At 35.8% G+C, this 13,152-nt stretch overlaps 1 protein-coding gene across 4 annotated transcripts in view; it reads left to right on the forward strand.

The window, feature by feature from the left end:
- Window positions 1–13,152, forward strand: part of GPHN (gephyrin) — a 286,661-nt gene that overhangs the window by 227,084 nt on the left and 46,425 nt on the right. For all 4 annotated transcript variants that reach the window (XM_031049092.2, XM_005149265.3, XM_034062164.1 and 1 more), the window contains 2 exons: window positions 9,810–9,852; window positions 12,084–12,221. In XM_031049092.2, coding sequence (XP_030904952.1) covers window positions 9,810–9,852; window positions 12,084–12,221 — 181 coding nt within the window. The remainder of the gene's footprint in view (window positions 1–9,809; window positions 9,853–12,083; window positions 12,222–13,152) is intronic.

Genomic DNA, 13,152 nt, shown 5'->3' on the forward strand with positions numbered 1-13,152 from the left:
TACACATGACATAATTTACATCTGTTTCTAGTGGGCAGTGTCTGTTCTAAGGTATGGAAATCAAATTAGGTAGACACAGCAGTGTCAGTAACATATAGCTCAGATGTCAGTGAGTTCCCATCAGTGCTCCCTGTTACCTTCCTGGGTTTGCAGTTTTTCAAATGCAGTTTTGTAACATGGAAACAAGTGTTTTTGCTAAACATAATTACCATAAGGGTTCTTATTTAAGAACTGAAGGAAGAAAGAATATCCTTATTCACAGTATTTTTCATATCCCTTTATTTTCTATGAATCTCCAAGGTTCAGTGCTGTTAGAAGCCCAGCCAAATTAATATTGAGATCTCGGGCACATAACTGCTGTGGGGAGGCTGGTGGTTGCCATTGTGCTGGACCCTGCAATCCAGACTGCCAAATTCAAGATGAAACCAAAGGAATCTTATCCTTTTGAGCCTTTGAGGCTCAAAGCAAAATCCTAAATGCAGATCTTCTTTCTAATCTTGTGTTTCTGGTCACTTTCAAAAATAATCTCTAACTTGGGTTTGGCAGTGTAGTTCTCAGTGCAGCATTTGCTTGATTCCAACATCTCCTTTCCATGGCTTATGAACCATCTGAAATCATTGCATTATTCATCCATGATGATTCTGATTTCACTTCAAGCATTCTCCTCAGAGGAATATAGTCTGTGTTTCTGCCTCAAGTCAAAGGCAGAAACCTAGCTCTTCATGAAGTAAGTTCACTGGACTGGATTCCCAGACTGCAGCTTTCTTTTCCTTACAGTTTTTGTTCCCTAGTTTGAATCTTAATTTAAAGGATCTTTATGCCTTTTTACACTTGAAAATGTACAAGCCCAAGGTTCTGGCTGAATACTGATACCTCAGTTACTATAATAAACGCCATATATAAGATTATTGTTACCTGTGTTTTAGATTTTGCAATTCTTCTTTGAGCCCTTCAAATTTGATGCTCCTGCCACAAATAAAAATGTTAGGCTTAACTAGAATCAACTACTTTGGAGTTAGACCAGTGCAGAAATTCTGATTGGATCACACGGGAAAGCTTAGGTTTTCTTCTTGCTTATATAGTTAGAAAAGTAGTCTAACCATTCATGTTAGAATGACAATAACTGTAGTAGGACTGTAGTGATAGGACAAGGGGTAACGGGTTGAAACTTAAGCAGCAGAGGTTTAGATTGGATATACGGAAGAAGTGTTTTTACTGCAAGGGTGGTGAGACACTGGAATGGGTTGCCCAGAGAAGCTGTGAATGCTCCATCCCTAGCGGTGTTCAAGGCTGGGCTGGACAGAGCCTTGGGTGACATGGTTTAGTGTGAGGTGTCCCTGCCCATGGCAGGGAAGTTGGAACTAGGTGATCTTAAGGTCCTTTCCAACCCAAACCATTCTATGATTCTATAATTCTAACTACAAAAACTCCAACCCAAATTGTTGGCAAACATCCGTGATAAAAGCTGAAATTTAAAGATGCTTTAAAAATCTAAGAAAATGAGTGAGGGCCTTTTGTTGACTTTTTGGCCTGAAAATTCACTGGTCAGTTGATTGGTGGCTTTTGAAGCTTATCATTGTTTTTTTGTTTTGTTGTTGGTATTTTCATGTGTTCATAGTCTTTTAACATAGAAATGCAAGGAATGTTACCTATCAGCTTCCAGAAAGGTAAGGTTGTAAGCATGAAATATAGATTGTAGGCTTTGTTAGCAATTCCAAGGTTGATTAAAAATCCTATCAGGGTCAATGGAGAGATACTTTTTCACTCCCACAGACCTTGGGTCAAAGGGACGGATGTCTGTGGGGCTCAGACCAGGTAGGAACAAAAGTAGGGAAAGCTGAAAGTTCCAAACAAGCCTCTGTCCCTTCCCCACCAACGTTTGTTCAAATATTGACAATAACTAGAAGTTAAGAAAACTTAAGTCTGTTTCCCAGTTGTAGCAGATGGGGTGAATGGTGACTACAGCTATCTGGCTGTTCTGTTCAGGAGACATAGCTCTCTGCTGGAACAGAAAACACGATGCTGTAGCAGAAAGCCCTGAATGGGTACCAAGAAAGACTATATTGCATTTTCTGCCTCCCTGTTCATGCAAGCTTTATGTTTCATGCTGGAACACCGTTGTCAGGGTATTCATTTTATGCATGTCCTACTTGAGACACATATTGAGTGATGTTCACATATGCTGATCACTCCAAATGCAGTCAAAATACATAGCAGCTGAGGGGCTTTGCATTCTATAATCCAGCTGTAGGCACATCAAGTTAAATTTAGTTTAGATGTCTCTGGGTCTCAGTTTCCTGTTTGTAAAATCAACTCATCTCTCTGCTTCACAATGGATCTTGTAAAAATAAGTTCCGTCATGTGTATTAAGATGTCTTATATTGTAGAACCAAACAGAACAGAGAAATCTATAAAGAACTAAATAATTCCCCATTCAGAAGACAGTTTTGCTAATGTTTAGTAAGTAAAACATGACATTAGTTTTTGAACAGGGAGATGAAAATTAAACAGCTTTATCTTGTCTCATGCAGAAGCCCTGTTAAAAATAATGATGAAATAATAAAGCCTAGATGTCAAAGGAAAAATAAGACACATAACATTGATCTGATACGTCCTAAATGTTGGTGAGTGTTGTGTTTCACTTGTCAATTTTGTTAGACTAAATTTGAATGAAGCATTTATTTTGAAATTCTGATTTTGAGAGTCATGCCATTCAGTAAAAGTAGTTTACATTTATTGCAGTATTGTGGAAGTGTCTTTGTTTTAATGTTGCATTGAAATTTGCTGTTGCTGGGTCAAGAAACAGAAATGTGAAAATAGTTGAAATTTCATATAAAAGTAAAGCACTTGTAACAGAAATGAAACTTAAAGATGTCAACCTTATTAGTGTATATCACTGTAAGTTAGAGAGTAATTTATGGTGTGCTCGAGGACAAGAATTTCTAGTTATCACTTATGTATTTTCAGTCCATCTGAATAATAGCAACTTAAAAAGATGGCTTAACTGAACTGGACAAGGAGTTTAAAAAGCCTTATGCTGATCAGATAAGATATAATTTAAACATCTAGGACATATTTATAAGGCCAAGTGATTCATCAATCAAATTTCCAGGGTGTGAGACTGTATGAAAATAGGCAAATAAATCTTATTTCTGTGGCAAACAAGGATGACTTTGTATTGCTTTGGAAGAAAATTTATTCTCTCTGCCTTTACTTACACTATAGACTTCTCAAACTGGAGAATATTTTCAGAGCATTTGGAGAATGCTCAAGGCTGGACAGAGCCTTGGGTAACATGGTTTGGTGTGATGTGCCCTTGCCCATGGCAGGGGGTTGGAACTAGATGATCTTAAGGTCCTTTCCAACCCTAACTGTTCTATGATTCTATGATTTTCTTTCAAGCAAAAAAAAAAAATCTTGCTACAGATAATACTACAAGTAGTAGAACTTTTGATTTTCCCAAATGAGTAGAGATTTCTTGTGTCTTACAAATCAGGTTAGTAATACCTGTTGGGAATTTGTCAACAAATTATTTGGCTATGTCTCAATTTAATATGGGCTTCAGTTTACACAAGATGCATGTCCTGTCCGTATTCGGGTATTATAATACTGCTTCTCTGAACAAAACCAGTATGATCTTGAATAAGCCCTGAACAGCCACTAAAATATTACAGAAACATGCTGTCTTTCCAGTGTTACTCATACAGCATATCTATATGCTGTCTCATGCTCTTAAAAACACAAAAGCTAGCCTTTTTCTCTCATACAAATGTAAGCATTTCAATAAAAATCCTCTGAAGAAATCCTTTCTCTTTGCCTCTTTTTATTGTCAACTATCAAGTCTGTGCTGCCAGTTGTAGTAGCAAGTTTGCTTCCCCGTTAGCTTTCTGACCAGGTAGCAGATTACTATTTTGTCTCCTTTTTGCTGTATGTAACATGGTTCTTCCTGTTTTCTTATTCAGTGAGGTCTTCAGCTTGCAATTTTAGCTGGTGTGTAAGATTTTGTTTGAATCCTTTTCTAGTAATAATCATTTTGATTTTGCATCCTCAGGACAAGGTCAGTTTCCATTGAGAGAGAACTAATCAGCATCTTACCCCAGAAAACTGCCCTTTGCCTTTTCATTTCCTTTTCTTCCAAGTAACAGGTAGTGGGGTTTTGGGTTGTTGTTTTTTTTTTCTAATACTGCTCCTATAAAAGAAACCAATTCAGCCCTCATGTTTCTACAGTGTGTTCATCAGTCCACTTTCACCATCCTGTTTGAACAGAAGTTAGGATGAACCATAATCTGACCATAAAATTCCATATTTGTGTTCATAGTCTCCTGGGAAACAGTGATCAAAATAAAATAAAATATATCTTTATGTAAAGTGTAGGTGACTAGGAAAAAAATCAGAAAAGAGAACATAACCTATGGATGAAGACATAAAGGCATATTCAAGATTTGAATATTACTTTTGTTCAGTATCCAGTCTACCAAGCATAACACTTAAAAAGTGTTTCTTTTTCTCTAAAAAAATAAATAATTCTCTAAAATTATTTCTGCTTCTCATGATTTTTTGCTTATTTCTTCTCACAGACTCCAAATGAGTAATTCCATGTGTAGAATACTGCATTATTCATATTTAAATTTTGGTGAGGTGAATCCCAGCAACTGTGCTGCTCCTGCTTAAGAATGTCTTAATGTATAATGTCTGCTGCTTTAGTTTGCTAATTTGATAAATTCCTTGAGCTCACTTGCCTGTCTCTTTCAGAGGTGTTCTCAACATAACAAGAAAAAATCATTTTGTAGGTTTGAACTGACTTCAGTCCTAATTCAGATGGCTGTAAATCATGCTCTTAAGACCTTGCATATTCAGCTCAGTGTAAAAGTGCTGCTTGATTAGAATGCATTCCTGAAATAGGAGGATTGCATCTTAGTAGCATTATTCAATCCTCAAATACTTCATTGAATGTTTTCTGAAGTCTGTAATTCCAGGATACTCTTTTCCTGTGAAATTTTTTTAACAACTTCATTTTTATGTTCTATATTAAGTAAATCAAAACAATTCTCTGTTCTTCAGATTAGATTTAAACAATTTTTTAATGAAACCAGCCAGTGTAATTCATTGTTTTTCAATTTGCTTCTAATTTAACCTTACATTTATTGCTTAGAATAACAGGCCAAAATAAATTTGTACAGTACTGTCACACCAGTTTGAGACATTGTTATTCATGGTTTAGTCTTATGTGTTTATTTACAGATTCTGTTTCACTCTTAGCTGGCAAAAGGTATTTTAGGCAACAGTGTGCAAGCCTTGCATTTATAAATCAGATCATACGTGATTTGAAATCTATTTAAAGCAGATAGGTATTTGAGAGACTATTCAAATGGCATGAGCAGAACTCAGATGATGTAATTACTGATAAATCACATGTAGAAGAAAGCAGCAGCAGCATACTTTCCCACATCACAGAGAATAAATTGTCTTCATGAAACTGCTAAAGTTTCAAGGAGCGATCATATGAGTTATGCACTTTGTCACCAACAGCAAGTTGTAGTAGGTGTAATACCTCATAGACAGGCTTCCCCAAGTGTTGATGAGACCATTAGAGGGATAGAGTTCTGAATTGTTAACGGCTGCTATGCTTTGCATACCTGCTTCCTTCATTACAGCTTGACAAACTCATTCCCTTTGCTGTACCTTAGTCCTCTGTGTCTGTATGAATGTTTGGGTTTCTGCTGGTGGTTCCATATTCTGCATGCTTTCCTTAAAGTGAAGCAACATGCTTTCCCATAAATGGTAAAGATCATGGGTTAGCCTCCTACAGGCTCTGTGTTCCTGAGAATTTGGCTCTTTCTGTTGGTGATAACTCATGTTTTGGTGTCATTGTTCTTCATGTTGCAAAATTGAGTTGAAATGTATTCCCGTAAGAGTTAGCTTTTCATATTGGGCTGGAAACTCTTCATCTTTGTGTAGCAATTCGTTTTATTATAATGACTGGCTTCTAATTGTACCTCCCATAATGAAGAGCTGACTTAATACTCTGTGCTAATCTTGTTATGACTTTAAAAAGGTAAGTAATTTCTCTAACAATTCCTAACAGTCATGGTAAAGTGTTAAAGGGTTTTTCAATTTTCCTTTTCCCTTTATTTTTCACATGAATTTTTCACTTGTAGCATGAATTTTTCTTTGTGTCTTTTTCTATTTTTCTTGTTAAAAAGCCTTTTGTGGACTGATTTTTATTTGCAGCAAAGCATATCATGTAAATATAAATAAATCCAATTCAACACAGTCATTGATTTAATTTTTGAGACCAGTCATGATTGATAGATAGAAATTTTCATCAGGACTCTTTATTTTACCATTCGTTTAATTTATTTTTTAATATTATATTTCACATTATATTTACTACTGCAAATCTGGGAGAAAGCTTACAAATTACATTCCAGCATAACGAAAATTATATCTTATGGAACATAAAATCAAGTTTGCTTAAAAAACCAGAGTAATGTGAACTGAATGCTTTGGGTTTGGTTACATTCTGCCTGAATTATGCAAGTGAATGATACTGGATGGTGGCCCACTGTATCATCTGCCAAGATACATTGTGTGCCAAGAGGCTGTAGAATGGTCAAACAATAAATCTGTACTTTTCCTGTGAAAGAAGAAGCAGACATAGGTTGTTATTTATGTAACTACCTGTGAATAAGAAGAATTGTAGTAAATAATACTACTAATCACTCGCCCCAGTCAGTCATGGTACTATATGCAATGTAATATGGATATCTTTACTTAACAGTAGCTGCGAAAAGAATACAGATTTTTTGTAAATGTCACAAATAACAAAGTAGTGAAACATGCAGATAATGTATATGATAAAAGGCACTTGGAGCATATGACCCCATTTATACAGGGTGGGTCTTATTCAAAATCATTTTACTGCAGTTTTGTTAAAAATACCATTTAGGATCTCAGTGTGCAATTCATATATTAAAGAAACAGAAGTATTATGTAATAACTAATTTTGATGTTAGTTTTGTTAAAACATGGTTTGTATTCTGCAGCTGTGAGCATAGGTTGGGAAATGAACAAGTCTAGCTGATCAAGCCTTTTATTTTATTATCATGGATTCCTCTTCCACAGCTGCTTTTAAAATTTGTGGGAAGCAAATTATTTCTCATACTGCATATGTTGCCCATCAGGTGAGTGATAACGTGGAAACTGTAGGCTGGGTGTAAGAAATCAGAAAGTATATTGAAAGTCCTCTGTGTGCACAGAATTAAAAAAAATGACCTGTAAGAGGCTGTGTGTGAAGCCAGCTATCTTTTGTTACCATTGTCATTTGGACACTGTAAGAGCAAAACTTTGTCAGCACGTTTTCTATATTAGAAGTTTTGATCTGCAAATCTCAGCCGCTCTGTTCATTATAAATCTCTTGTTTTTGTCCATACACTAGCTCCACTATAGGTTGGAAGGGCTTAAAGATGAACTGAGGAGGAATAGAGGCTACAACTCGAGAGTAACTATTACTGCTCAAAGGAGCTGTTTTCCATTCGCAAACATTGCTTTGCGCTATGGGTTTGGGCTCCTTTTGTTCCTCCACTTTGTTGAAGACTCTCTCTTGACTTCCATTTTACTTCTTTAGCACTGTCTTTGTCTGCTAACATTTTTCCTCCTTCTCTAGTAGCTTTTCTCTGTGTCCTTTGGATCACATATTTTACTTTGTTTTAGTAGATTGTTTCAAATGTTTTGTATTTTTGGGTTTTTTTCCTTTTTCTTTAGGACTGTGTTATCTCACTGAGTTTCATTCCACAGTTTGCTGAATTGCTTGGTTATTTTGCAGCAGGCCCATTCCTCGTTTTTTCTCTTTTCATATGGTTTTCAGTGAGAAATAAGAGAGCCTTTTCCATTTTAAATAGCAGTCTTACACACATAGGCCCATGTCTCCTTTTGAACACACCATCTTCTGCCTTGCCATGTCCATCCTGCTTCTCTCTTTCAGTCTGTGCTGCTTTCTCTCTTTTGTGCTTTCTTTCCTACCATTATACCATCTTTTTGGTCCAGAATTGTCCTCTGGTAAATTATAGGTAAATATTTACTTCTTCCAAAGAGAGATCATGTCATGCCTTTGAAATCTGGTAAAACAACTCTGGGCCAAATTTGGGCATCATTAGTATTTTGTTTGCAGTTTTCTTGTATGATGTTTTTGGTGGGAAGAAGGGAGGGCTTTGGGGGGGTTTGTTTGTTTTTTTGTAAACAACAGTTTTATTCAGGGAAGGACACCATAACCCACTCTAAGTTGCAACATTACTTTCCATAAGTTATTCCATTACAATAAGTAGACTGTGTTGCACTGTAGAATCCAATTTTTTTATGTGAATATTTGGGGCAAGCTGCTGTGGAACCGAAGAAGGAGGTTTAGAAGTTGGGCCACAGTCAGTTTCAGCTTTAAATGGTTGTTTCTTTCTGAAGACTTCTGGGGGTTGATTGTGTACCATTCGTCATCAGTTGTTAGATCATACAAACTGAATTTCTAGGCAATTTTTCTGCAAATTGAAACTAGTCTGGAAGATAATCTAGATTCACTCCTTCGCTTCTTCAACAGAGGCAACTGTTCTGAGGGGAATTGTACCTTCAGCATGACCTGTGCTGTTCCACTTCTTTCACCACATGTCCACAGTTTTACTTTATTAGTCCTTTCATGGAAATTTAGCAATACATTCACCAGGAAAGTACAAAAGGGAAGGATTCTGTTCATACCCTCTGAGAGGATTGTCTTCCTGGGAATTTTACTTTAGCTGGGGCATTGTCCAGACAAAAAGCTTTTTATTCAGATTTTACCTGTTCAGTCAGCTGACCTGCCAGAAGATAGACTCCTGTTCAAATTATTTCATCTAGAAACTTGCAGCCTCGGTGTTATTATACAATGTGCTCTCTTTCCAAACCTGAGAAGAATTAATGAGAACTGGTGCTTCGGTATAGATAAACTTCAAGATGTGTCATGTTTACAGGACTGACGCTCTAAAAAAGAAAACAATCTGCATGGTAAACAGATGGAACTCTAAATACCCAGTGTTACTACAATATTAGACCAATATGAATCCTTCAATTTCCCTAGAGTCAGACTAGTGTATCTTGAATAGCACAGTGGCAGCTTAGCATTTAGGAAGAAGATTTGTTGAGAAACCTGTTGTCATTCTCACACAGTTACTTTTTAAAGTAGAACTGCACTGTAAAATTCATATTGAACATGGTATTTAGTTTAACAAAACAGAAACAACTGAGTAAATGTACCTGGATCTAGCCAGGAGCTGTTAATACAGCTGTGAGTTGCTTACACAATTGCGAAGAAGATTTCTCAAATGTCTTCAGAATCAACACAATCTAAATTGAATATTTTAAACTCATTCTATATATATTTTAAAGGAGGTCATGATAATATGTTAGTATTTTGTCTAATCATAAAACAAGACCTAGATTCAGAGTTACTGTCATTACAATTGTATAAGAAAATGTGGATTTGTTTAAAACTGGAGCTTAACCTGTAATTTTGACCACCATGTTCTTTGATTTTACTCTATTTTCATCCTTAGGCCATCATTTCTTATGAGAGGGGGGAAGGAGTGGAATCAAATTGCTATATCAGGTTCTGACCATCAGCTACTACCCTTCTGCTTAAATATACTTACCTTATGCAGAATGTATGAGAATATTGCTGAAAATATGTATAACCTCTGTCTTAGATCCCAGGAGCTTGCCCATTATATCTTTGTATTTTGCATTCTTGTTAACTTCTGTAGCTCATAGACTCTCCTCTCTCTCTGCAGGTCCAGTCCAGGTGCAGCAGCAAGGAGAACATCCTTAGAGCAAGTACGTACTAAAACTCATAGCTCTATTGAGAAACTAAGAGGGGTCCTAGGACAGCAAATGACATTCAGATGAGAAGGATATGGTTGGGACGTGTGTTTGCAGAAGAAATTTCATGACTTAAGACGATGAAATTCAGTTCAAAGAGAAAATAACAGTGTGATTAGCTCATAGCATTCATGTATTGATGGATAGTTGCTTTTTATTTTTTCTTCCAAGTTCTTCATCTAATGACATGGAGGTCTGTGTTATCTGTGGCTATGTATTGTAAATGATCACATGTGTGCAAGCCTTACGGGCAAAAAGAATCAACACTCAAAGGCAATGAAAATGGAAATTCTCAAGCTGAATATATATATATATGATTTTTAATTTCATACTTGACCAAGAAATTTAATGTTGTATTATATAAAACCAAACAAAAAAATGCAAAAGTGAAGAATTCAGGTTTGATTCAAATTGCCTGTTCTTTAATTTGCATAATTCCTTTACTTTGTTTTATGGGAATCTTTCCTAGTCTAAAGTTTGATCCACCATATGTGTGTATATATATATACATATATATATAAAAGAACAGGAATAGGAAGTTGGTTTAGTGATGAGAGAAGGCTGTCAGGAATTTTCTACATTATGCAACCAATTGACTTTGCTGCTTCAAAGCTAAAGGATTATTTTGTCATACAAAATGCTGCTAAATGTGAGTAGTTATTTTTAGAGTCATCTGACATTTCACATTAGTGAAAGATAAATTGGGAAGGTCTGAGGAGTTGTTTAATGCCATTTACTTGTAATTAAAAAATACCACTTAGTAATTTTAGATTTTAAAAAATATTATTTGTTTATCTTCACATCTATTTAAATATGTTATACCTCTAAAACAGGAGTTAGCATTTGTAGGAAGAAATAGGGAGAGAGAAGGATTACTAATTACACTTGCATCTCTCTTGCTTTCTTTGTTAAGGTTATTCATGCTAGTGTTAAACCTGAAGGGACTCTATTATTGTGTATTTTCTTGGTTTCTCTTGTAGAAATAATGGATTTTATTTTTGGTGTTGGAACAAAATTGTCAGAGATAAGGGGATTTTATCCATTGTCAAAAAACAGTGTTGAAGATCACATGTGTCAGTACATTTTAACAGAACCTTTGACTTAACAAATGACATGGCTCAGCTGTCCAAATCTGAAAGTAGTGCTCTGAGCACTACTCAAAGCATTCAAGGCCTCTGGATTCAGACATGTTTTACAGGTTAAAGAGGTGAAATGTTAGCCTCTGAAGTAGCTAACAGTGAGGTTTAGGTAGCAGTAAAACAAAAACATAAAAGCACCTAATGGCTGTGGTATAAAGGTTGTTTGCTGCCACAAAATTCCCCCAGCTTTCCCTGCTGAAACATGTTTTTCGAGAATCTCCCTTCATTTTTTCTCTTTTATTTTAAGAAAATAGTGTTTTAATTTATGCAGTCAGGATAAAGTTTTTAACATATATCATGTGGAATCTGCTGGACTTGCAGCAATTACAGTGCTTCTAAGCAGGGTTTCTTTCTCTATGCAGAGAAAGGCAGGGAAGTTTGACTGTGTCTCACAAATGCTTTCCTTTTCCTTATTTTTGTGACATTGCTAACAAATTACAGGTGTAATAGTGGAAAATGTATGCTTAGACGGACATCCCTACTGTTAGATCCAGAAATGTACTTTTTCCATTGGTTACACTTTTATCTTACAATAATTTAATTTGAATCATTTCTCCCTTTTCTGCTTATGAGAAAGTCATGCTTAAGAGTATGAAAAATCTTAATATATGTAAAATACATCTCATCAGCTGTTTCTCTCTTAGTATGCCGACTGCTACGTTAAGGAAAGGAATTAGGTCACAAATAATTTGTGTTTGACAAATTCACGGTGCCTGCTTTTACCATCATGTTATCTTCTAAATACATGCAAAGAAATTGCTTGAGGAATTTTTTCCAGCATCTTTCTTGGGACTGGAAGTGGGCAGTTTTATTTGCCTCTGCTTCTACCTCTGAAAGACAGTTACAGTGTTAACAGCAAAAAATAAATTCATTAACAATCTCTCACATAGAGAGACAAGCATGTGTCAGTGATGCTCAGAGGTGGTCGCTAACTGATTTAGTTTTCCCTAAAATGCTGCATTTATTTCAGTAAAGTGGTTTAAATGAACATCACTGTGTACATATACACACTGTAGCACACATTAACTTGCTGCTCTCTCATTGCAGGTCACAGTGCTGTTGACATTACCAAGGTAGCAAGAAGACACCGCATGTCTCCATTCCCATTGACGTCTATGGACAAGGCCTTCATCACAGTTCTGGAGATGACTCCAGTGCTTGGAACAGAAATCATCAATTACAGAGGTATTTTAAGTAGGATTCTTTGTGAGGATTAGGGTGGTTATTTCCTTATTTTACAACCTTCTTAAGTAGTTGCTCTTTTGTTAATGCTGTCTGAGGTGTCTGAGGCAATACCTTCTCCAGGAGAAACTGCTTTAGATAAAGCCAATAATAGGAAGAGAAGTCTCCTTTCAAAGTCAGGAGAATGTTGATTGACCTCAGTGCTGCTCCCTGAAGGAATCTGTAATGGAGCTGTAATTAAATATATAGATTAATTTCTTCCAGTCTGTGTTATATGCAACAAAGCTAATCATAGAAACCACAATTTGCCTCAGTGGTTAACAGTGGACTTCTATAGATGCCACATAGCTTCAAGTTGCATTGGGATTGTTCACTCTGTTCTCTTACAGTGAGAGATTCTCACTAAACCCCCTTTCCAATCTGAGATTAATGATCAAATAAAAAATACATTATATATGTATATGTGTGTGTGTGTGCACATGTATGTTACTTTGCAAAAAAAAATGTTCATTTTGAAGAATACAATCTTCTGAATGAAGAACCAGCTTTTCTTTAGTTATGTATTCATTTATTTTTCAGTTAATATACCTGTAATTTTAGGAGATAATAAAAATGTAGTCTTGGAGGTCTGAATCCCAACTAGCTCTACTTAGAAAAGCATTATTGTATTCTGTTTGGAATCTTATGGTTTTGTGTCTTGAATTAACATCAGGGTCCTTAAATTTGTGTTTCAGGAGCACTGTTTCTCTGTAGGGAAAGTGAAATGTTTAAAGTTCTAGCATTGCGATTTCTTTCATTAACAAATTATCTAATTAATTTTAACCTGATTTATTTGCATTACTAAATACACTGCATAGTATTCATCCTCATAAATAAAACTGTTGGATGTTACTCTGTATGAGTAGCCACTTGAGTCCTGAGTTTATTCTTGATT

Source organism: Melopsittacus undulatus, chromosome 4 (assembly GCF_012275295.1).
Source record: "Melopsittacus undulatus isolate bMelUnd1 chromosome 4, bMelUnd1.mat.Z, whole genome shotgun sequence".
Classification (NCBI taxonomy): domain Eukaryota; kingdom Metazoa; phylum Chordata; class Aves; order Psittaciformes; family Psittaculidae; genus Melopsittacus; species Melopsittacus undulatus.